This window comes from Myotis yumanensis, unplaced genomic scaffold (genome assembly GCF_028538775.1).
Source record: "Myotis yumanensis isolate MYYU_CA2020_CCGP unplaced genomic scaffold, mMyoYum1.0.hap1 SCAF_4, whole genome shotgun sequence".
In the NCBI taxonomy this organism is placed as follows: domain Eukaryota; kingdom Metazoa; phylum Chordata; class Mammalia; order Chiroptera; family Vespertilionidae; genus Myotis; species Myotis yumanensis.
This window is the reverse complement of record NW_027223755.1, coordinates 82,737,867-82,764,106: the sequence shown is the minus strand read 5'-3', so window position 1 is coordinate 82,764,106 and position 26,240 is coordinate 82,737,867. Positions and strand designations below refer to the sequence as shown.

General features: G+C 34.7%; 1 protein-coding gene across 7 annotated transcripts in view; it reads right to left on the bottom strand.

Annotated features, from left to right (window-relative positions):
• The window catches only part of GTF2I (general transcription factor IIi), a 121,456-nt gene that overhangs the window by 29,527 nt on the left and 65,689 nt on the right, over positions 1-26,240 (bottom strand). The window contains exons 10-18 of one of the 7 annotated variants that reach the window (XM_070412821.1): positions 24,182-24,241; positions 22,144-22,200; positions 19,719-19,781; positions 11,260-11,370; positions 10,329-10,394; positions 7,339-7,522; positions 5,024-5,082; positions 1,673-1,744; positions 1,007-1,190 (exon numbers count right to left, since the gene is read on the bottom strand). In XM_070412821.1, coding sequence (XP_070268922.1) covers positions 1,007-1,190; positions 1,673-1,744; positions 5,024-5,082; positions 7,339-7,522; positions 10,329-10,394; positions 11,260-11,370; positions 19,719-19,781; positions 22,144-22,200; positions 24,182-24,241 — 856 coding nt within the window. Of the gene's footprint in view, positions 1-1,006; positions 1,191-1,672; positions 1,745-5,023; positions 5,083-7,338; positions 7,523-10,328; positions 10,395-11,259; positions 11,371-19,718; positions 19,782-22,138; positions 22,201-24,181; positions 24,242-26,240 lie in introns of those variants that run through there. The other 6 variants (XM_070412816.1, XM_070412818.1, XM_070412819.1 and 3 more) reach the window with 6 other exon arrangements.

The window sequence follows — 26,240 nt, the reverse complement described above, 5'->3', positions numbered from 1 at the left end:
TAAAGGCCTTCTCCACACATATGTGCAGGGCCACTGATTTTCAATATGGTTCATTCTGCCTTCTTGTGCAATGGAAAGTACCATTCTGGTGACTCCGGATTATTTTGAAAATGGCAATTTTAACAGATTCAGGTGGAACTACCTGTATGTCCTCAAATGCATTTTAAGCTTAAATGTACAAAACCTTTCCCTCCAACCAGCTCAACCTTCTTTTTTTAAATCCTGAATGAACTATATCACAATATAGCTAGAAATATCTAGCTATGTCATCCTAAAGTTGCCTCTCCCTTATACAATTAGTCCCAACAAACATACACAAATGCACAACCCCCAAACAGTAATAAGCAAGTAATAGAGTCTACATCCACCACAATTCTTCCGTATTAAAAACAGGCCTTCTGTTTACACTCCCTGCTCCCAAATTGCCCATTCTGCTATCCTTCAAACCCAAGCCAAAACAGCATTTCTAAAATGTAAATCCAAATTATTTTAAGGGGAATCAGCTTTAAAACTGTTTAATTACTCCACTGATTATATAAGACATAAGGCCTTTCCTCCACTTGGCTGCCTCAATCTGTCTTTCACTCGGTGCGCAAAAGGCATCTCAACCCACTCCGCACAGAATGGTGAGGTTAGGTAAACATTAAAGTACATTCGATACCTCTTGCCCCACTTACATTATTTCCTTTATTTGAAACACCTATTCTCCAATTTCTATGTACAACTGACCAATCTACATGCTACCCCTGGTCTTCTCCCCCAAAGTGCTTAGTAATACTTTCTTGAATTTATCTCTGTAATAAGTCTTCTGAACTGTCATACCCAATTTTGTACATCTGGTACCTGGCACTAAATAAACATTTGCTCCATAAATGAATCTAAATGTAACACCTTAATTCTGAATACTAGAATAAGTCCAACTGAGAAGCGAACAAAAAGTCATCCATTTTCATGAAATTAATATTTAAGACAACATTAAATTTATTTCTGTAGATTATAATCTTACCTTTTAATAACAAATTTAATTCGATTGCCCACTTGAATAATTTTTTCAAGCCTTGGGATTCCATACCATGAAGGACTTCTAAAAGGAATGTTTTCTGGTAGTCCTTCCACATAGAGATCATTAGGATGTGCCTCAAATTTCTGGTAAGGTACAGCCTTGGCTTCAGTGCTCCCCAAGGCTTCAGCTTTACAAAAGAAAAACAATTCAGGAGACTAAGTTCCTGCTGCAATCATATTTTGGTACAATCCAAATCAGTGTACATGTCAATGTTTTAGAAAGCCAAGTACACTCTGGAAACAATACACTAACCACAAAATAGACTTAAAGCAGCAATTGCAGGTATAAAGGGCCGCTGATCAAGGGTTACTTGTGGTGGACTTAATGTTTCCTGATCCTAAGACCATCTTAATAACATTAAGATCTTGTTATAAAAAACTTTTCTGTATCTTTTGAAAGAAATAAAAAAAGAAAACTATGACATAATAAAGAGTATCTGGGAGTTTGTTACACTATTCTCTCCCCTTTGGTACAGGCTTATAAATATATATTTGAAAACAATAGAGAAAAACTAGAAGTGAGTCATATTTATTGTATTTACTTTGTTAAAGCAAAATTTGGGGAAATTATTCTATAATATACTTTAGTTGGGGGAAAAATTAGACTTACCAAATTTTTTGCAGAAAAGCTGATCTACCATCTTTCGTAATTTAGTAATTCTGGCATACCACTCTTCCTTTACTGTAGGAATAAAAAGTATACAAATTTCCTCAATTTGATGCCATTAATATAATTATGAAATAGGCAATATCATTTTTCTATTCTGACTAAAATTATTCATATGATTTCAGAATGTTTTTATTAAAACAGTACTAACACTGAATAAAAAGAGTAAGAATAAACAATTGACAAAATGGAAATTTATAATTTAAGATAATTTTACATAGGTAATAGGTGTTCTAAAGTGTAGAAAGGTAGAAAATAATACAATTCAGTTTACTCAGAAACAGCTAGCAGATTTATGCAATGATAAATTTAGGCATTTAAGACTACTCGCAAGCATTCCACTACACAAACTCTAAGTGATGCAAATTGTATTTAAAAAAATTTTTTTTAAAAATATGTTTTTATTGCCTGGCTGGCATGGCTCAGTGGTTGACCATCGACCTATGAACCAGGAGATCATGGTTCAATTCCCAATCAGAGCACATGCGTGGGCTGCAGGCTCGATCCCCAGCGGGCATGCAGGAGGCAGCCGATCGATGATTCTCTCTCATCATTGATGTTTCTATCTCTCTCTACCTCTCTGAAAGATTTTTAGAGAGAGAGGAAGGGAGAGGGATAAAGAGATAGAAACACATATGAGAAATATCATCGATCAGCTACCCCCTTTACAGTCCCTACTGGGGATTGAGTCAGCAACCTGGGCATGTGACCTGACTGGAAATCAAACTGGTGACCTCTTGGTTCACGGGTTGAAGTTCAACCACTGAACCACACTGACTGGGCTTAAATTTTTATTTATTGATTTGAGAGACAGAGAGACAGACAGAGGGGGAGAAAGAGAGAGAGGAGAGAAATAGACATTGATTTGTTGTTCCACTTATTTATGCATTCATTGGTTGATTCTTGTATGTGCCCTGACTAGGGATCAAATCTTGGCGTATCTGGATGATGCTCTAACCAACTGCACTACCCGGCCAGGGCTCAAATTTTATTTTATATACCCACCCCAGTCTACTCTCCTGCAAAAGCAAGCAAGAGAACAAATCACGATTGTATTTCCTTCAAAACACAACTAACAAACAAGTGATAATACTGTTGCCTATATGCTTTAAGAAGTATATCTTTTTATGTCCTAGGTATAATGATGAATAATTATTTAATTGGCTAATGTATACTTGGGCAATAAATTGTTCAATAGCCCTAGCTGGACTGACTCAGTGGATAGAGTGTCAGCGTGTAGACTGAAGGGTCTCAGATTCCAGCTGGGGGCACATGCCTGGGTTGCAGGCTCAATCCCCAGTAGGGGACATACAGGAGGCAGCCGATCAATGATTCTCTCTCATCATTCATGTTTCTATCTCTCTCTCCCTCTCCCTTCCTCTCTGAAATCAATAAAGAGATATATTAAAAAAAAGAATGTATAACTCCAGGAAATGGAAGAAACTAATATTAAAAAAATAAAAATTGTTCAATACTTTATCCCAGATAATGTTTGTATCTCAAAAGAACAGATATGCTTCTTTTAGTCTACCCAAAAATATGATGCTGATTTGTACTTATTTATAATGGGTTACTGTTAAGAAAATGAGTTTATTGTTCTAGAGAGTATTGGAAATATTTTGACATTGTATATTTCTTTTTTTTAATTAATATACTAGTGGCCTGGTGCACAGATTCATGCACATTGTTGAAAGGAAATTAATTAGAAGAAATATTTTAATATCGTTATTCACCCTTTCTCTATAATAGAAGTGTCAGAGATGAAAGAAAATGGGTAAAATGTATATGAAAATAATATAATATATAAATTGATTAATAAAGAAACAATAACATCAAGTAAATTTTCCATCAGTTGGTTTTTCATCGGAGAAATTTAGTGATAGGCAAAATTGTCATGTAACAGTCATTCCACCACAACTATGTTCGATAACTGCATCCTCATTTATTTCATTTTCACTATGAAGGCAGTTCCTACCAGTACTGGTAGTACTTGTTGATGACTGTTCTTCACACATATTCTGTTGATGACGCCAGCTTCTTTTGGCTTCAGAGGTACGTTGTGCCAATAGTTGGTCTTCTGATACATTCTGTCAACATTGTCACTTTCTTTTAGCGTCATAAGTACGTTGTGCCAATAGTTGTTCTTTAGAGATATTTCGTCGACAATGCCGGCTTCTTTCGGCTTCAGAGGTACGTTGTGCCAATAGTTGCTCTTCAGACATATTCTGCTGAAGACGCCACTTTCTTTCAGCTTCAGAGGTACGTTGTGCCAATAGTTGTTCTTCAGACATATTCTGTCGACAACACCGGCTTCTTTTGGCTTCAGAGGTATGTTGTGCCAATATAGTTGGTCTTCAGACATACTCTGTCGACGATGCCACTTTCTTTCAGCTTCAGAATGTCAACAAAAACAACCAAATTCACGATCGACAATGACAGATCAAAACACACATGCGATTGGCGCCAGCGAGAGCTTTATATGTATTGTGCATGTGCGAGTCAATGTTTATTTTTAAATTGCCAGTGCATGTCCTATGTACCAGCTGGTCGGTCAGTCAGTTGGTCAGTCAGTCACTTAGCCTTTAAATATATAGACTAGAGGCCCAGTGCACAGATTCGTGAACACTGAAAGGAAATTAATTAGAAGGTGGCCGGTGGGGCGAGATGGGCTGGACATGTCCTGGAGCCATCTTCCCGTGGTCCCGCCCCAGCAGCTGCACCTGGGGCGGCGCCAGGGCTTGAAGGGCGTCTGTGGAGTGAGCCGGGTCCCTGCAGCAGGTGGGGTTCCCAGCCTGGCCTGAGGGACTCAGGCAGAAACCGGCAGTCTGACATCCCCCAAGGGGTCCTGGTGTGCAAGAGGGCACTCTGCAAAGTTGCTGTCGCTCGGCAGCTTCTGGGTTGAGCATCTGCCCCCTGGTGGTCAGTGCACGTCAAAACTATTGGTCGGAGTGTCTGCCCCCCCTTGGTGGTCACTGTGCATCATAGCAAATGGTCGGATGGTTGGACAGTCACTTGGGCTTTTATATATATAGATTTTCATTGATTTCAGAGAGGAAAGGAGAGGGAGAGAGCGATAGAAACATCAATGATGAGAGAGAATCATTGATTGGCTGTCTCCTGCATGCACCCTACTGGGGATTAAGCCTGCAACTTGGGCATGTGCCCCTGAGTGGAACTGAAGGTGGGACCCGGACCCCTCAGTCTGCAAGCTGCTGCTCTACCCACTGAGCCAAACCAGCTACGGCACATTGTATATTTCTTATACATAAGGTTCTGACATGACTGGAGACCTACCTCCTGAAGCTGGTTTATCAAGCTGTAAGTCCTCCCGTGTTGAATTCAGAAGTTCATGTCTGCAAGGTAAGAAACAGTACTAAATATTCAAAAGGTAATATTAATCAAAGTAGTAACTACTAGTACTTATTTAATATTCAGTCATTAAGACCAGTTTCTAAAGAAAAAGACAATCTGGACTCCCGAGTAAAATTTAATTCTAATTTCTTGAGATTCCCTCAGAGTAATAAAACTCAATGGTAATTACACATTATTTAATAAGATGCTTCATAGCCTGCGTCCTGACAGAAAGAGTTAACTTTGCAAGCCAAAGGCATTTTATAAAAGCATAACACCAAAGAAAGCAAACTACAAACATTTTAAATGAGCACCTTTAATTTTACATTTCATTCAAGACTACCTTACTTCAACATATCTATAAATTAATGATAAAAATCCTAAATATATTTCAATACTAACATTTGTAGGACAATATACTTGCTTTTAAAGTTTTTCCTAATACACAAATGGCTCATAAAACATAATCTCGAGATCACATAGTTTTCACAATCTAACTTCCATATCACTCTATTTTATTATAATGGCCTAAAGTAATTGGGAGTGTGTGTGTGGGAAGGAGGGGGAGAGGAGAGGAAGCAGCAAAGATAAGCATAACCATGTCTATATTAACAATAATTCCAGAAATGATAGAATCTAATACAGGATTAGGTCAATGATATACATAATATTTGATCAATAGTAAGCTGTGAAATAAAACATTTGCTAAACTCTATAGAATTACCCTTCTAAATAAACAAAATAGTTTTTGCTTATCAAGACTAACCACATTATCCTTTGGGGAAAGAAAGGCTTTACAAAGTCCTTTCCAAATGTGGAAGATGGTTTCCCATAACTGAGTAAATTGAAAGGCCTTGAAACAGGATGTACAAAGCATAAAGGAACTTGTGATAAGCTTGCATAAACATTTAAACATCCAAACAGGGTTTTACATGCTTTAAGATTAGCAAACATAAGCAAAACCTGTTAAAATAAGTTATACATTTATTTTGTTATTAAAAATAAACTTCAAATAAGTTAAAACAATTTAATAAAATGACAATACAAAAGAGTTCTTAAAACAATAAACTTATTAATACATCAATATGTAGGGGGGAGGTTGATTCTTATTTATGGCTCTTGGCTAGTGTCAGGATTTTAGAACAAGCCATTTTGTTTACCATTCGATTTCATAAGAGACTACTAAATCTTTTTTAAAAAATATATTTTTATGGATTTCAGAGAGGAAGGGAGAGGAAGAGATAGACAGAAACATCAATGATGAGAGGGAATCACTGACTGGCTGCCTCCTGCACGTTGGACTGAGCCTGTAACTCAGGCATGTGCCCTTGTCCGGAATCGAACCTGGGACCCTTCCGTCTGTAAGCTGACACTCTATCCACTAAGCCAAACTGGCTAGGGCAAGACTACTAAATCTTTAAATCACAATATATTGGGGGGAAATAAACTATTAGCAACAAGTTCCTCCTTGTGGATGACCTGGTTTTACTCCCTAGAACCAAATGATTTTTTTCCCCTATCCTTAGTTAGAGCACTGAAATTTTATGAGGTGACTCATTTTTGATACGTCTCTTTCCGTTCTAAGTCAGATGTTACTAGATGAGGACTACCAACCCTCTAGCCCTGTCATTGAAAATTTTTGTTTAGCAATTACATTTTATCATTTCCAAACTATTCTCCAATTGTTCTCCTTTACAAATATATCTAGTACTCATTTCATGGGTATAATAGGAAATTAACATTGCAAAAATATGTTAATAAATGCCCTCTTAGTTTTTAAACTTTTATTGTATTCTTCATAGAATGTAAGAGAGTAGAAAATATAAAAATGGGTGATCTGGCTGCCATTTTTAAATGGAAGCATTTACACTTCCAATTCAATAGCTGCACTAATTTTTTTCAATTCTCACCTGAGGATATTTATTGATTTGAGAAAGAGAGAGAGAGAGCGAGAGAGAGAGAGAGAGAGAGAGAGAGCGCTAAAAAAAACAAGACATTAATACTTTGTTACTACCTTCTTTAGCATACTTAGCAGAAAACTGGAAAAGAAAATTATATTTGTATGCAATCATATATGAGCAGGTGTTTATGTTCTGAAAGCCAACTCTGACATGACTGACAGACACACTGACAAGTGGAAAATAAAATAATATATATAATAATTAAAACTTAATATAAATATAGCCTAGTGGTTAATAGTTGTCAACAATATTAAAAAATGCACTAATCATGAACAAAGAAGAGTGCAAGAGTCTTACTTCTTAATCACAAAACGAATTCTTTCCTTTGCAAGTAATATCCTTTCCAGGCGAGGAATTCCATAAGTGGATGGCCTTCTGAAAGGAATTCCTTCCGGAAGTCCTTCTACATAAAGGTCTTCAACATGTGACTGGAAAAGAGGGTATGGGATCGTCACAGGACCTTTGGCTTTTATAGCTTGAGCTTTAAGGATGAAAAGAGAAAGAGAAAAATCATTAAATGATAAGGATTCAGCACAAAATAGCTGAATATGTATTGCTCTGTAACTTATATAATTGATTTTTACTTTCGTTTATTATAATTGAATCAATAAAACAGTACAAAAGAACTAAAAAGAAAAGAACACCAAAGATGCCAATGGTCTATTTAACCAAATCTGCAATGAACTAATGTATATTTTGAAGTAATGTAGACCTAGCTAGACTTTCTCTTGAAATCTGAACATAAATGAACCCAGAAAAACAAATCAGTTGATAACAGCTAACACAATATGCAATGAGAGCAGTATTTTTAAACATTTAAAACATTAGTGTAAAAGGACTTCCTTTTAAAAAACTGAAGCAGAAGATTTACCTAAAAATTCTGCTAGATTTATTTATCCAAGAAGAAAATAATGCAACAGCTGCAAAAAAGTGGAAAGCATGGGGAGTGTTAAGAATTAAATATACTCAATATTGTAATATCTTTATATGGTGATAGTTACTAGACTTATGATGATGATCACTTTGAAAGATATAAATGTCAAATCATTACGTTGTACACCTGAAACTAATAATGATGTATGTCAACTATACTTTAAGAAAAGAATAAACTATAATGAGTAGACATTGATTTTATTAAACAAACTCTGAAGGGTCAGTTTTTCTGAACAACAGGAGACATTTAAATATCACTGAGTATTAAATGTTTTTATTTGTTATAGTGGAACTGAGATTAAGACAATGGCTTCCTCTCACCCAACTCCCCATTTGAAATGACAAGGATTAAACACAAAATCCTTTTGAGAGGTGAAATGACATGACGCTAGGATACCGGAGTTTTAAAATATTCTTACATCAAAAAGAGATGGGACAGAAAAGAACAAGAAAGAAAATACTGTAAAATGTTAAAGGTTGTTGATCTTGAGTAATGGATACTTAGAGGGTCTTTGATTCTTTACTTTTGTTTTTGTTTGGAAATTTTCATGATAAAAAGGTATTAAGAATATCAATTATGTTCATCTATAACACAGGCACATTTACACTTAGTACTGAAATTTTCACAGGTAAGCCTTTTGTCACTAACGAAAGCAATGCCACATTTTCTATGACTACAGACACATATCAGACACATCCCATTATTCTTTCAAAGACTTCTCTATATTTTAATCCACACAGCAGTTACCTAAAATGCTAAGTACGCTAAAAGAACAGCAGAGGTGCTAATGACACTGCCAACAAGGTCCCAAAGCTAAAGTGACTCCTATGGATTCCCTTCAACCTCTCCTCCCTCAGGAGTTGCCATCCGAACAGCCCCACTTTATTTTGCTGGTACTTTACGTAAAAGTCTATTTGCTAAACATTAATATTTGTACTATAGTTTCGAGTATACCATATTACACATTAACAATGAGATAGATTTAACATCCTTTGTTGATATACATCTGAAAATCATGTCACATATAACAATGAAAATAGCTTCCCCTAAGGCAGTGGTTCTCAACCTTCCTAATGCTGCGACCCTTTAATACAGTTCCTCATGTTGTGGTGACCCCCAACCATAAAATTATTTTCGTTGCTACCTCATAACTGTAATTTTGCTACTGTTATGAATCGTAATGTAAATATCTGATATGCTATATGTGTTTTCCAATGGTCGCAACCCACAGGTTGAGAACCGCTGCCCTAAGGCAATCCCCATGTTGTGGTGCTTCCGGTGTAGAATATGTTATCTGTTGTTGCTTTCAAGTGGACCAATTAAAATCACTGGCAAAGGCTCTGACTATTGAAAAATGGGATAACTACTAAAAAAAACTTTTAAAAATGACTGAAAATATTAAGGAAAAGCTATTTAATTTATTATTAAATTTGCTCTAAATCTTCATTGATGGTTAAGTAATCATCTGTGATAAAGAGAGAAATGTTCACTTTAAGTTTATTAAAGTACATAATGCCATTGTGACTTATCAGTTAAAAACTTCTCTTAGAAAATTCAGTGATACAGGAGAGCACCACAGAAACGAGATTGTCAAGTTAAAATTCAGAACATTATACAATTTCACAACTGACTGCAAAGAATCCTCCAAATGACAACAACAAAAACCCCCCAGCAAAACATGATCTTTTAAAATACTAGTAATTGTTGCACCCAGTCAGTGTTGCTCAGTGGTTGAGTATCAACCTATGAACCAGGAGGTCACAGTTTGATTCCTGGTCAGGGCACATGCCTGGGTTGCGGGCTTGATCCCCAGTTGGGGTGTGGAGGAGGCAGTCAATCAATGATTCTCTCTCATCATGGATGTTTCTCCCTCTCCCTCTCCCTTCCTCTCTGAAAAAAATAAAAATATATTTTAAAAAACAAAATAAAATAAAATAATTGTTAAGATAGACTATTATTTAAGAAAATAATCTTCCATTAAATCTCCAAGAACCAGGACTTCGCAACAAATACAGGGTAAGGCAAAAGTAGGTTTACAGTTATTCGTATAGAAAATAATACAATACTTAATAAATAATACAAGAATAAACTGTTTCACATACTCACAAATGTAAGTCTACTTTTGCCCTAGCCTGTATATAAATAACCCCCCAAATATACATGCTGAAAGTTTAAACAAAGATTCAAATATTTGGACAGATACTATCCAACGATCTTTCCAGGGACAGATATACAAGTAAGGCACAATTCACTAATAGAGCTGGACTTGCTTACTCATGTTAGAGGAACAGTAACTCCATTGTTAAAAAGCTTATAAACAAAATATTACAAGAATTTTTGAGTTTAGACTTACCATATTTTCTTTCAAACAACTCTTCAACTTGTTTACGTAGATCAGTAATTCGAGCATTCCATTTCTCTGAAAATTGAAAGTTAAATCTCAATAATAAATCCCTGTTTGGGGGCACTAATAAGTTCTTAAGATAACCCAACATTTAATGATGTTTTCTACATAATATATCCTAATTTTTAATAATCCATCTTCATCTATATAATTTTACTGCTTTCCTAAGAACTTTTCCAATCTGGTAGTTCTTAGAATTGGTTCAATAGGAGATTATAGGGAAGGTTTTAAACATTTCATACCAAGTACATCTTTTTAGCCTAATATTTCTGAAAAGTAGAAGAGCAGAAAAGACCAATATAATACAATACTACAAAATGGAGGCCAAAAAAGGGGAGGTCTCCAAGGTCATTCAGGAAACTCTAAGTAGTATGGAAATGAGACTTTATGACAAGTTAAAATATTAACATGTTATCTTAAAAATGTACATAAGCTAAATGTTTTATCTATTCAAAATAGAGATCACAGCACAATTCACCACTAATATTTTATTTAGTCCCTTCAAAAGGCTACATACATCATCCATTGGAGTTTGGTTATATTAGCTGCTGGCAGTTACACAGAATAAGAAAAATGAAGATATTAAAATATATCTTAAAGAAGGTTTTAAAGCTAAAAAAATAATTGAATTACTAACTCATTAATACTGATTTAAAGTCTACCTATAACATCATAAGATACAATGTCTCATGCTTTGGTAAACCCAAACTATGTTTAAACAATGTTAAGTTACTTCAAACTGCCTGTAGTTTTCCTCAGATTAGATTACAAGACAGTAATGCATTTTAAAGCATGCCCCTAAAGAATGCTATAACTTTTATCACTAACAGAAAGAGTTCAGAATCAAAGAAAACAGGCCTGTATTTAACCAAGAACTTACCAAAGTTGAACTCCCTCACTTTCCTTTTTCCGGCGTTGGCAGGTTCGGCGGCTGGCGGCTGGGGTGGCTCGTTGCTCTTTGGTCTCTTGGTCGGTGGAGAATAATCATCATCTTGAAAAAGAAAACTGTCATCACTGGAGGAACAGACTAAATGATTGACAGCCACCACCTATTAAATCCTCAACAATCGAAAGATATGAGGGGACATTAAATATTTTACTGTTGTCATTTTCATCATATTTTTCCCAGTTACATTTGAAGTTTTCCTACTCTTTTGAGATGTGCTCAAGTGAATATATCTCATTTTCCCTGTTGTCTTCATTTTTTTACTTTGCTTCATTTGAATTGTCATTATAAACTTCCCCTTTTCCTCTCATAGCTGCTCTGAGATAGCTGCTAGAATTATATTCAATTTATCTGTCAAGAAAAAGGATTTTAATGGAGACAGCTAGCTGGGGAGAGAAAATACAGCTTGAGCGGAAAATATTTAAACTTATATATAAAATTCAAGCATATATAAACAAGGGAGGTTGAGTAACTATATATCAAACAACTTACACACAAAATGTATAGAATTAAAGAAATAGTACTACATTATTTGTGAAACAGGTAATATTGATTTGGTCAATATAAAACCTATGTAGAAATGAGCAATCAGATATTTAAGCACAGAATACAGACTTTTCAAGACATTTGTAGTAAGAGTTCACACTAATTTCCTCATGGATATGTCTGTAACTCAACACTGCTATGATACCTTAATATAGCTAAAGCTAGAATTAAGGACATTTGGCTCAAATAAGAAGAGTTATCACTGCCATCGTATAGTCTCTGAAAATGTCAAGGGGCACACTACTAAGATTTCTGCTTAAACACCATGTATAAATTATTGAAAATATAATTTAAGATATCTGTACTTAAAAATAAATGACAGAGAAGAACATAATTACTGTGTTAGACACTAGCAATAACAAAAAGATACCATTAAAATACAAACTACCCTTTTAGATCAGTATAACTTTCATTCTCATTTTATAGGTAAAGAAATAGGCTCAGAATGTTATGTGACTTAACCATGTCACATCATTAGATAGTGTACCTGAGATTAGATTATGAGCAAAACTTTTCTTCCTAAACTAACAGGTAAACTATCAAACAGATAACATGAAATCCAAAATCAGCCTAATATACAATGTTGCCTGAGAGAGCAATAGATACTAATCAAGGAAAAAATCTGACTAATGCCTAAAATACTTGTATTTCATTGCTATCATTGCATCAGAGTAACCGACATTGTTGCCCTGGAGCCCTGACTTTGGGTTCTTCCTATAATGCCAACAGATATTCTGGGAACCTGTAATTATTTACTGACTATTCTAACCAACAGAAGAAAAAGGTACCAAAGTCACCAATACCAGATAAGGTGTTATTATGACTCATCTATGTGCTAGGAAAGACAAAGATGCCAATTTCAGGAAAACATCATATAGACAACTTATGACACTATAAAAATTTTCATGTGTTGCCCAGCCGGCGTGGCTCAGTGGTTGAGTGCCAACCTATGAACCAGGAGCTCACAGTTTGATTCCTGGTCAGGGCACATGCCTGGGTTGTGGGCTTGCTCCCCAGCAGGGGACATGTAGGAGGCAGCCAATCAATGATTCTCTCACATCACTGATGTTTCTATTTCTTCCTCCCCCTTCCTCTCTGAAATCAATAAAAAATATTTTAAAAAATTGTTTTTTATGTGTTGAATACCACTGTAGAAATGCATGCTCAAATTTAGAAGGAAAAAAAAAACCATCTATGGTAGAAAACTATTTAAAAAGGACAAACTGTACTAGCTGGTTTGGCTCAGTGGATAGAGCGTCAGACTGTGGACTGAAGGGTCCCAGGTTAGATTCCGGTCAGGGGCACATGTCCGGATTGCAGGCTTGATCCCTAGTTGAGGGCATGTAGGAGGCAGCCAGTCAATGATTTTTTCTCATCATTGATGTTTCTATCTCTCTCTCTCCCTTCTCCCTTCCTCTCTGAAATCAATAAAAATCTTTTTTTAAAAATAAAAATAAAAATGACAAATAGTAAAATAAAACTTTTTTCTGTCACCTGGGCCTATAATTATTAAATTACTACAAGAATTAAAAGTGGTCAAAAGATCTATAATAGATTATTAAGTAATTAGATTCAAACCCTAAATAGAAACATTTGAGAAAACATTAGGTATCTTTAAAACATTTGGCCTTCGCCTGGCTGGCGTGGCTCAGTGGTTGAGCATCAGCCTATGAACCAGAGGTCACGGTTCAATTCCAGGTCAGGGTACATGCCCAGGTTGTGGGCCCGATCCCAGTGTGGGGCATGCAGGAGGCAGCCGATCAATGATCCTCTCTCATCATTGATGTTTCTATCTTTCTTTCCCTCCCTCCTCCTTCCTCTCTGAAATCAATAAAAACACTTATAAATAAATAAATAAACAAGCAAATAAATAAAACATTTGGCCTTCAATTCTGAAAACATGATGAGAAAAATAAACCTTTTTCCATTGTCCAGATTTTTAGAGGCTTAAGAGTATTTATATGCTAGTTTCCAAAGATAAAATGAAATATACATTTCACCTACGAATATTATCAAAGTATTTTAAACATTCAATATCAGTATTTCTGCCCAAACATTAAGCAATGATATTTAAAATAAAAGTATTTTCCCTATAGGATAATGTCATCTAAAATATCTATAGATCATCACTTAAACAGGTTGTTAATTGAATTACATAAAATGAAAGCTGAAAGCATATAAAATAAAAATATAGCTGTAGGATGGTAATGAAGAATTGCAGTTATTAATCTCAATTATAATCTAAACTGTTTAAAATTGAGGCCAAGATGAAAGGCCAAGAGTGCTTTTCTTTAGTGTCAATACCTCACTTCTTCAGTCTATTTTACAAGAGAAAGAATTTAAAATTATAAATATATTTACAAAAGTAACCTCAGTGATCATAAACAGGAAAAAGGCAAACCTGGAAGAGTATTTAACAAGACAACATAAGATTTACAATCTTTAATCAATATTATAAAACATGAAAAAGTGATAAGTAATGAAGTTCAATCTACTAAATGGGAACAAATACAAAGAGATGAATTTAATTATTCGTGCTGATAAAATATCACACCACACATCATATGAAACATGGAATTAAGTCATAATAGCAATGAACTTAGCCACACCTTCCATTTTTTTCTCCACTTTCTGCTAAAAAACAACTATAATTGGTGTTGAGAAAGGAGAAAATGTGTTTATTGACCTCAAAATCAAAATCATTTCTCTGTATCAGAGAATATCAAATAAAGCTCCAAGAGTTACTTCTAATAATTGGGTCCAGCGATAATACTGTTTTCTAAATGAGTGGTGTTTTAACATTATGAACCACTTTTGTGTAAAAAGACACTATTTCAGGATGCTTCAAAATTTAGCCCAAACTATTTATAGCATCAAAATTAAAAGCTTATAAAACAAGTTTCAAAATACTTAAATATGCAGAAACTGTTATTCAGGACTATATAACAGTTATTCTGCCAGTACTAACACAAGTGACTCCACACCTCAAAAAGTGGCAGCAACAATTCCTAATTCGACATTTGTATTTAGAAATAAATCTGTTTTTCTTTTAGCATCGTATTTACAAATACACTTATCAATGAAACAGACTTCGGAGCTAAAATTTATTACTGCAATCTTATTGGTGAGTGCGTTAATAGAATATAAAACATTTTCTGATACTCTAGTTTTCAATATAATCAAATTGGTAATGTTTTATCAGATAATCTGACACTTATTCCAAGTAAACAAAAAAAATAAATTAAAATCAGCCAGACACTGTATTTCCTTTAAAATTACTCAAAGCTATTAGTTTCCCTACACATTTCAAATTAATCCAGGTCATAACTCTTCTAAACACAAAATCTTCAAATGGGCCCATGAGGCTTGGCTGGTTGAGTGTCATCCCATACACTGAGAAGTCACCGTTTGGGTTGATTCTCGGTCAGGGCACACGCCCGGGTTGTGGGCTTGAGCCCCAGTAGGAGGTGTGCAGGAGGTACCAGATGGATGTTTCTCTCCCCCCATCTCCCTCCTTTTTCTCTAAGTTCAATAAAAAATATATTTTTAAAAAACATTCAAATGCGAACCTACTCCACTACAGATTCTATGAACTGTCCAGTTACATTTATAAGATACGTACAATAATTAAACAATGACATAAACAGCAAAGCTTATGGGCTCTATCTTCAGAACATACCCAGAATTCAACTCCTTATGTCCACTCCACCGGCCTCCTCTAAAGCACCATGTTATCTGCCCTAGACAATTGGAATAGCCTTGCAAGCTGGATTTCTTGCTGCCATTATGCTCTCCTCTCAAACTTTTGCAAGATAGCAGCCTTGCTTCTCCAAGGTAAAGGACAGAACCTGTTGCTCCTTTGTTTAAAACTCTGCAATGGTCCTTGCCTACCTTGATCACTCCTAAATCTCTGTCACCTAGTACCTCCCAAGTACATACAAATTGCTGGCTATTTGCATAATGATTAAATGAACACTTGATCTCTAGCTGGTTTGGCTCAGTGGATAGGGTGGCAGCCTGCGAACTGAAGAGTCCCAAGTTCGATTCAGGTCAAGGGCACATGCCCAGGTTGCAGGCTCAATTCCCAGTAGGGGGTGTGTAGGAGACAGCCAATCAATGATTCTCTCTCATCATTTATGTTTCTATCTCTCTCTCCCTCTCCCTTCCTCTCTGAAATCAATAAAAATATTAAAAAATAAATAAATAAATGAACATTTGAATAGTAAAATTTTTAATTATATGCAAGAGCCAAATATTTACCAAGGTCTTAACATGAATTTCACACAAAAGGATACCACCAGAAGATGACAGGTAAACAACCACTGAAACTCTAAATCAGAAATTATCTAAACGGCAGTCCATGTACCATATATGGTAATGTGAACCAACTATATGCAATATTTTGTTGAAATATTTACGTATATTTTTCAATGTATATAAAAAAGAAGTACAATTTAAAATTTCAAAGACAGTTTCACTTTGGAAGATGCAAAATTAATTTTTAAATGAATCCATTTAAAATCCACTGAAAGAAAAACCTTCAAGTAATGAGCAGGATAAGGTTTGGCCACAGCAGAATGAACATATGTGAATGACTCAGGTTTGGGAAACAATGCCCTAAGACCGCGGTCGGCAAACTGCGGCTCGCGAGCCACATGCGGCTCTTTGGCCCCTTGAGTGTGGCTCTTCCACAAAATACCATGTGCGGTGCGCGTACAATGCGATTGAAACTTCGTGGCCCATGTGTAGAAGTCGGTTTTCAGCCTGGGGCGAGTCTATTTTGAAGAAGTACTGTTGATATTTGGCTCTGCTGACTAATGAGTTTGCCGACCACTGCCCTAAGAGAACTGCATGATTCAAAAACCTCTTTGAAAGCAAAAGACTTCCCATTACTAGCTTGCCCAAAATAGCTAAACCTCAAACAAATGTGAGGTAAGGTTTTCTCTGCATGCATCAAAGATTTGACAGCAACTTGAATTTACCCTAATATAGTCATGATGTTTATGAAATGAAGGCTTGCACAGTGGTATTATTCCAAGGGCTCTTTCTCAAACCTAAGTTGCACAAGTTATAAATGTGTACCACTAATTTAAGTACAAGTGGACCACTACAAATGGAAGAGCACACCACCGGCAATGGATAAGGAATATTATCCTGCAGAGATAATGCATCTGCTCAATGCCATAACTCCACATGAGCCTATATAATAAAGAGGTAATATGCAAATTGACCCTCACATCGTAATACTGTCACAAGATGGTGGCGGGCCCAGCAGGGGCGGGGCTGGCGGCTGCTCTGCGCAACTTCTGCCGGGGTTTCCGTGGCCCCGTGTGCCCGCCGTGGGGGCAGGGCCCGGCGGCCACTCCACGAGGCCCGGAGGCAGGGCATCAGGGTGGCACTCCAGGACTCGGGGCGGTCCCTGGCGCGCAGGGGGGAGTTGGTGGTGGGAGGGGGTGTGTCCCGGGTCTCACGCAATTTCGCACGACAGGTCACTAGTTTCAAATAAAGATATCAGAGTTCAAGTACTGTGAAAAATCTGACAAACTTAGGTGATGATCAAGTTCTTTTTTATCTTTTCTACAAACTATTTGCAAAATGCAGAAAGATACAACAGGAGAAAATAAAAGTCATCCATGGGCATGCAGGATTATCTTCATTTATCTTCTTCCAGTATTTTTCTGAACAAAACTGACATCATTCTCTATATACACTTTTTGTTTTAAACTTGCCTTGTTCATGAAGGGCAGGAACTTTTCCTCCAATTAAACAAATGACAATAGGGGTCTTTTTCTGGATCACTTATATATTTTTTTAAAACCACACTGTCAGTGCCTGTATGTTTTTTTCTATTATAAGGATATACTAATAAATATTAAATGAGTTTCTACTATTTTACAATAATCTTTCCAGAAAACAATAACAATTTTTATCAAATAGATGTGCAAGTTCTCATTTGACCTTCCTTGTTAATATCAGACTTAACTTTATCCTCCTTAATGTATGGATAAAAAACAATTAGCAATTTAATTGAGGCTCATTATAGTTTGTTCACAAACATACATGCCATAGAAAATGCTACGCTGTAAAGTAATTACTTATACAGACCTGTATTTCACTGCTCTTCTGAACATATAGCCACCTATAGCAAAATCATATTACTTGTTGACAAATTTAGATAATAAAGCTTTTTATAGTCTGTTTTAGTTAAAAAAAAAAAGACATCACTCCCTCCGAAGTCTTAAAATTGAAAGTATAGACACATTTCAGGTTCATGAGCCATTTATTTTATCATTAACATCTCTTTAAAGGTCTTATACTATGAAAGTATATATTTACTTTCTAAACAAGTTTAATACAGTTTTTATCTCCTCTAAAATTTGATAAAAATAACCTGGTTATTTTCCTAAAGTTTTGTCCTAATAAATTTAAATAATAATCTATATTTTTTCTATCTGTATAGAAGGAACAAAGTTCTCAGTATTTATAATATTTATAACTTCTTAAGATTTTTCTTCTTTGATAGTTAATGAGGTTTATAACTAAAAACACACACAATTAAATACAATCATTTAATGCTAAACTAGAAACAATTCAAAATTGTTTTTAGATTAGTAAAATTATATTAATGATAAAAAATATGTATTTATTATTTTGAGACATGAAAGATGAGAAAAATTCTGTTATGTGAAAGCTACCAATCAACTTATATTTTAGAAGCAATGAAGACACACATTTTGAATAGTTAGCTGTAAGTAGCCAAACACCATAACCAAGTGACACCAGGAGAAGACAGGGTGTTAAAGAGAGAAATAAAACCAAGGAAGGTTATGCAGCATTAAAAAAAAAGAAAAAAAAAAAAAGATGAAGTACCAAGATGTATTATGGAAAAAAGCCAAACCTATGAGAAATGTGATATATGTGTATTTTAAATGTTCATTATAATGTTGCACATCATTTTTATAAAACTATATGTACGTATATACACACTCATATACATGTGTATACATACATCAAATTATTTTTAGATTAATACACAATGAAATGAGTACAGGGGCTTTAGAGCAGGGCAGGTGTAAATATAACTTAGTACAGTTTCATTTGTTTTATTGTTTCAATATTTTTCCTTAAGAAGAACTTATTTTGAGGGGAAAAATTTATAGAGTAGTGCGAGACAATTTAAAAGGAAAAAAATCAATATGCACTTAATAATTATGAAATGATACTGTTAATAATTCTATTAGCTGAATTTTTAAATAATTCAGGACAAACTGGCTCATCTGCATTCATGCATTATGAAGAAGAAAAAACTAGGTTTAAAGCAACCTGAGCTAAAGAGATTAGTTTAGACTATATTATAGCTACTGATTCAAAAACAGTTTTTAAGAGCAGGTTATATGTTAGCCTCTAATAGTATTTTAAGGGGAAAACTTGCTTTAAAAACTGACTGAACTATCAACACTCTCTTCCTCTACTTTACTCAAGTAAATATCAGTGTTACTGATATTAGATCTAGCTATCACAGCCTGATAACAGATTACAGAATCTGGTTTCATGTGCATCTAGTCTGGTCATAGTTTTGGTTTTTTATTCTCAATTCTCAATGATAGGAAGTATAGTCTGGTCCACCGCTCATTTTCATGGCTTACTTTTCTTGTCTAAAACTCCCAAAGCACTGGGTGCACTGTTGAGAAGTGGGCTGCTTTGGTCACACATACACATATATACTTCAATTTTTATCACATGTTTCCTTTAAGAATGAATGAAATGCATACTTAGAAATGTGAATGAGACAAGTGTTTTTATGACCAGAAGTAAACTTTTGGAATCAAGGCTTTTCAATAACTAACCTTCAATAGTCACCTCAACTTCAGGGTCCTCACTTGTTTCTGAAGGGACATGTTGAGTAGAATCTTGAAAAAAATAAAATTCTAAAATGACATTCTTTATAAAGCACTTTCTATATGTTCCAACATTTTATTGATCTGATACTCAAAAAGCAGCCTACTAAAAGATTTTACTGGCATTTTAATTCATCTCATATTTATTAAGATATATGATCCCTTCAATTATAAATAGGGATAAAAATAGAAAAATTCTGGAAAACTATTACATAATACCAAGTTAACTGCATTAATGGACTAAAAAAAACCTTGCATTTTTAGGAGTAAGGTTATAATGAAGTCACAGTTATTTTCCTGCTGTAACTAGAAAATGCTAGAATAAAAACTAAGGCTTAAAAAAAAACCTATTTCTCCTCTGCTTTCAGAAATCTGAGTGGTTTATATTTTTAAATAAAACCACAATTTTTTGTAGTGGGGCCCTTCAGACCAAGAAAATGACTATAAAAATGCATATAGGACTATATCCTCTAATTTTATATGCAAGATACTTTCTAAAATAAAATATTTTATTAATATTTGTTGTTACTGCACAAAACAAATATATGTACATCAGAATGTTAGTGCTAGAAGCTAGAAAGTATTTTTATCAACTCTCTTTGATTTTGCAAAGGTTGAGAGATTAATTGATTTGCCAAAGATTATGTTTATTGGTTAGTAAAAGAATAAAGACCAGAACCCAGGTTTGATTTAACTCTATTAACATTGCAATACAATAAAAATCTCCTCAAAAATACAGTATTTCAAAAGCCTAGTATCTAATGACAGAATTGTAAATTATGAAGTAATTCATACTGCCTGATGAACCCTGTCCCATGTATCTTATATACAGGTATTTCATGGTAAATACTACCTATTCAAAATAGAAGATTTTGTTACAGAGAAGCACATAATTACCTTCACACAGTAAAACATAAAAAAAAAAAATTCATGCACATTATCTTCTATAAATAGATCTTTTAAAAAAACCCCACTAAAGTATTGTTTAAAATGAGCATCTTAATATTTCTGCAAGAAATGTATTCCATTTAGAAACCCTAATTCTAAAATTGAATTTAGAAAGATTAGCTAACATTTGAGAGACCTTAAGAACTCCCTCCACTCAGACAGGGTAAAATATCAGAGTAATAATTTTTAAAAATTAAATGAAAAAGCAAATATACGGAGTAAAAAGTTACAAAATAGACTCAATTTTTATCCAGAAAATAAAGTACAATACAATTAGTTTATGAGAGAAATAATAATTCTAAAATAAGACTCAGTTACATTACCAGTCATTTTCCTTGGGAACAACCTACAAAAACTTTTTTCAAACTATATAAACCACTTAGAAATAGGAACCCATTTTACATGCTAACAGTTTAACTCAAGAGTCCAGTAACTTAAAAATCTGTACCATAGTTAAATATTCATTCAATCCTGAGAGCAAAGGAGGATGGCTAGTAAATAGAAAAAGTAGTTCATGGGGTAGTTGTGGGTGTAAAAATAAGCAGAGGAAATCTTTCTTTTATTAATCTTATATAGAATACATTACTCTACTCTAAAAAATGGCACCATTAGCCCTGGCCAATGTGGCTCAGTTGGTAGAGCATCGTCCCATGCACGGATAAGTCAATTCCTCGTCAGGGCTCAAGCCTGGGTTGCAGGCTTGAGGCCCAATAGGGCACATGAAGGAGGCAGCTGATCGATGTCTCTCCATCTCATGAATGTTTCTTTCTCTCCCTTTCCCTTTCTCTATCTTTAAAATCAATAAAAATATATTTGTTTTAGTGGCATCATTAAGTAGTATGTTTAAAAAGGAAATATGAACCGAGCCAGTAATAATTGTAATTCTAAAATATTGAAACCTTTCCTTCTTTAAAAAATGTTAATATGGCACAAGATGATCAGAAAAAAAAAAAGTCAGCATTTTGCATCAGGAAGTTTTACTTACCTAAGTTTTCATCTCATATGCTTTATTATTCAGTACAATAAAAGAGGTATATTACATCTTAGGACTAAGAAAAAAAACCTGTTGGCTAAGAAAGCATACCAAAATAATCATATTTTTTCTTCCAAATAAGGTGTTTTAAGGATAGTAGCTCTAGCCCTAGGTTGTTTGGCTCAATGGATAGAGCAGTCGGCCTATGGAATGAAGGGTCCCAGGTTCGATTCCGGTCAAGGGCACATGCCTGGGTTGCAAGCTCGATCCCCAGCAGGGGGCATGCAGGAGGCAGGCGATCAATGATTCTCTCTCATCATTGATGTTTCTATCTCTCCCTCTCTCTTCCTGTCTGAAATTATTAAGAATATATTTTTTAAAAAGACAGTATCTCTATAATATAAAACAAACATAAGATAAATACAGCAAAATAAAAATCCCTTTATTTCTAACCTTCTGCTGGTACTTCCACTTCTGTTCCTTCATTGCCCTCTGAAGAATGATGGCTTCCTAAAATGAAAATAAACCACATATAATAAAGCAATAAAAACTGACATAGAAAGAAGAGAAACTAGGTAACAGTGCAAAAAATTTAAAACATATAACACAACATATACAAACTAATTCTTTAACTCCTGAGTAGTTATTTCAAACAATGCAATCTAATTCAGATAACATTTAACACTTCACTTGAAAACTCAAAAAATTATTTTAAAATGTAAAACATATAGTGTCCACCTAAGTAGGCTTGGGGATTTATAGTTAGTTACTATAACTACACAATATAATTACTAATAGATGTTAGAATTTGAGAAATAAAACAATTATGTTTCAAAGTACCATGCTCATCCGCCAATGACACACACACACAGAAACACACAAATCAGAGTAAAGTCTTTCTTTGCTCATAGACTATTAAATATAGATAAACAAGTTCAGGTTTTGCTGTGAAATGTTTCCTACTTTGCATTTTTACTATTGTGGGAGCTATGGAAACTCAATCCTCATTATTTAGTCAAGTTGTATTTAAAGGACATTTGTAAGTTAAAATTTAAGATACTACCTTTAGTCTCAAAAGCATTTTAATTCAGGTAATATACTCTGCCTGCTTCTAAAAACTGGAACATAAAGCAATGTATCAAGTTAGGCAGTCACAAGGTAAATAGGCTCACCCTAATAGAGCAGAAGCTTTACGCACAAATAGGAAAATAGTCCACTAAAATATTAGAGAGCCACTTAGGATTAAGTACCCAAACTGCCCCCAAATACTCATCCTCTGCTCTTAAAAGGTCTGAGTTACCAACATGAAAAAGGTTGAAAGTCACCGCCTTTGTGTATAAATATATTACCTATGAGTAAATCCCATGGGGGAAAGGGAAACAAAATTGAATTTATCATCCACTGATAACTAATTTCAGAAACTATACATACAACTAAACATACAACACTGAGACATTAGTTTTAAATATATTTTATCTTGATTTTTAAAAAGCATTGATTACAGTTTCAAAAACTCTCACTCAGTGTCTAGTACTTTTGAATTTAAAATGCCATAATTATCTTGGGATTTTTTTCCACTTCATATTATGAAAACTCACCTGAACTCAAAAGACTAGATAAACCTATAAATCTAGAGCCATGAATTATTCTTTAATTAACTTTTCAATATACTTTCTCAACACACAGTCCCTTCCCTCAGTTTTTAAAACGTCAACATTTGGATTTATGAAGTATTAGGTTCCTTGACTCCAATGTCGAAGAAAACAAAGATGTGAGGTCAAAGTAATGAGAGGTAATGAGTAAGAAACCAGTACTTAAAAAAGGAAACATTAGGTAAAAAATAAGAACACTTAAGGTGGTTGTTCCACTTTCACAGTATTACATGTAAACAATGATTCTTTGTGTCCTTTTTGTTCTTTTTAAATCTGAAATAAGCAATTATATTTACATTAAAAAATAAACTAAAGAAAGTAAAACTTATGCGCTCAAAGCCAGAACAGACAGAATCAAAAGCCATCCCAAATAGCCTATGACCATCACGTCAGGGAACACGATACAAAAATTCTCAAGAAGTATTCAATTTATAAACTTAGCGACTTACAAGTGAAATTTTACAATTTTTTAAAAAGCTAAGTATCAACATGACCTTATCAATATTTACATTACTCACTATACAATAAGAACCTTACTTCTGACTATTCTGATATAAGGTATAAATGTGTACTTTACCTTAAATATGAAAGTGTGTCATGTACCCATTTCGAGATTCATTACTAGATTCACAAAAGGGAAAATTGGTTTTGAAAAATTGTTGCTTGTGAAGTTCATTTATATGTTTTTCAAAAAAAAAAAAAAAAGGCCAATACATTTTTTTCCTTTTCCATTTAGAAAAGTAATAATACAGATATAAATACTAAAATACAGTCTGTTCAATATAAAGAAACAAATAAAAACAGTATGTGGAAAAATGGAAGTGAAAAGTTATATATACCTTGCAAAGACTTCGAAAGGGGGAGTTTGTCATCAACATCATCAGTTTCAGAAGGGCCTGCTTTGGAATACAAAGATAGAACTTCAACAGTAATCCCAAAAATGTATTTTGGGTCACTTTAGTAAAGAAATTTGGGTGAAAGATATGGAATAACACAGCCTTTTCATGAAGAAGGGGGGGAAAAAAGGCACAATTAAAAAAAAAAAGACTGACAAAATGAGTGGTGCCAATTTATGGTCTCAGTGAGTGGGAAAAGTGGGCTCAGGCAAATTCATATCTAGACAGTGAAAAGACATTTTGAAAATGACTAGACATATGAATTGAATGGGAATGATATGTCTAAAATGGTGAATGTGGCTTTTTAAAACATTAACAGGTTCATAACAGCAAACTGCAACTTTTATGTTATACAGATTATAAGTGCAGGTTTATCTTACAAGGCATATTTGTTTCTTCCTTGACAAATATTTGTTTAATTTTTTGTCATACTGAAGAAAAGTGCAGAGTCAAATTGTTAAACCTTTCTTAGGATCTCTAGAATCATGTAATTAAACTATGAGTACACCTGAATCTCCTTTGAAATTGAAACATGACAAACTAACAGTTAATTCAGAATCTCCCTTTCCTGCAGATTCATAAGCACCTTTTAATAACTTAACATGGTTCTTCCCAATATTAACATATAAAATATTTTGGACTCATTAAGCCTTCACAAAATGCTATAGAAATTAAGGTAACACATTTGCATGTATTATTCAAGCATTTTAGTAATGAAACATATTTAAAACAGAAAAAAAAGTGTGTTCAATGATTAACATAAAACATGTTCTTGCATGAATATGAATACAAACCATCTCACTATCTGAATATTATTTGGAAAATATCCTAAGACTCTTAAAAGGTTTGGAATGCGTAAGGAATTTCAGAGGCACAAACCCACACATTATTAAGCAAAGAATACATCATAGAGGAACACAATTTCATAGAAAATACAAAATTATTTATATTTGGAATCTCAACTACGAGCAAGAAACTGAATGAAAGAGACTTGAATTCAAATGCCAGATTCACTGCTTCCTAGCCATGGGTTCCTGGGCAAAGATATAGAGAACAAAATTAATTAAATTATAGCTAAGGATAGTAACTAACTTCTAAATACTGCTTAGTCACTTTTTCGTAAGTTTAGCTATGTCAGTGGTTCTCAACCTTCCTAATGCAGCGACCCTTTAATACAGTTCCTCATGTTGTGGTGACCCCCAACCATAAAATTATTTTCGTTCCTACTTCATAACCGCAATTTTGCTACTGTTATGAATCATAATGTAAATATCTGATATGCAGGATATATTTTCATTGTTACAAATTGAACATAATTAAAGCACAGTGATTAATCACAAAAGCAATATGTAATTATATATGTGTTTTCCGATGGTCTTAGGCAACCCCTATGAAAGGGTCGTTCGACCCCCAAAGGGGTCGCTACCCACAGGTTGAGAACCGCTGAGCTATGTGCTATTTCCAATATTGATCTGTTCCTAAATTCTTTTTCATGAGGTCCTCTCTAAGTCAAAGTATATTTCTTTTTTTTTTAAATAAATCTTTATTGTTCAGATTATTACAGTTGTTCCCCTTTTTTCCCCCCATAGCTCCCCTCCACCCAGTTCCCACACCACCCTCTGCCCTTACCCCTCCCCCTCACTGTCCTCATCTATAGGTGTACGCTTTTTGTTGCCGGGTCATACACATGGAAAATGTAGCTATTTCCATCCGTGACATGTCCCTGTGTTCGGCCACACAGGGACCGCCGCAGCCTCACAGGGACCGCCACGGCCTCACAGGGGCCGTCTTGGCCTCGTAGGGGCTGGCGCATCCTCGCAGGGGCCGTCGCAGCCTCACAGGGGGCGCCGCATCCCACGTTGGGGGTGAAGGTGCGAGACAGAAGCTCCTCTCGCTGTCTCTCCTGCTGCTCCCTTGCGTATCGCCGATGATGGAAGTTTCTGAGAGCAGTCTGCAGGTGCTAGACATCATACTTTAACTGGTCAACACGAAGTTTGGTATT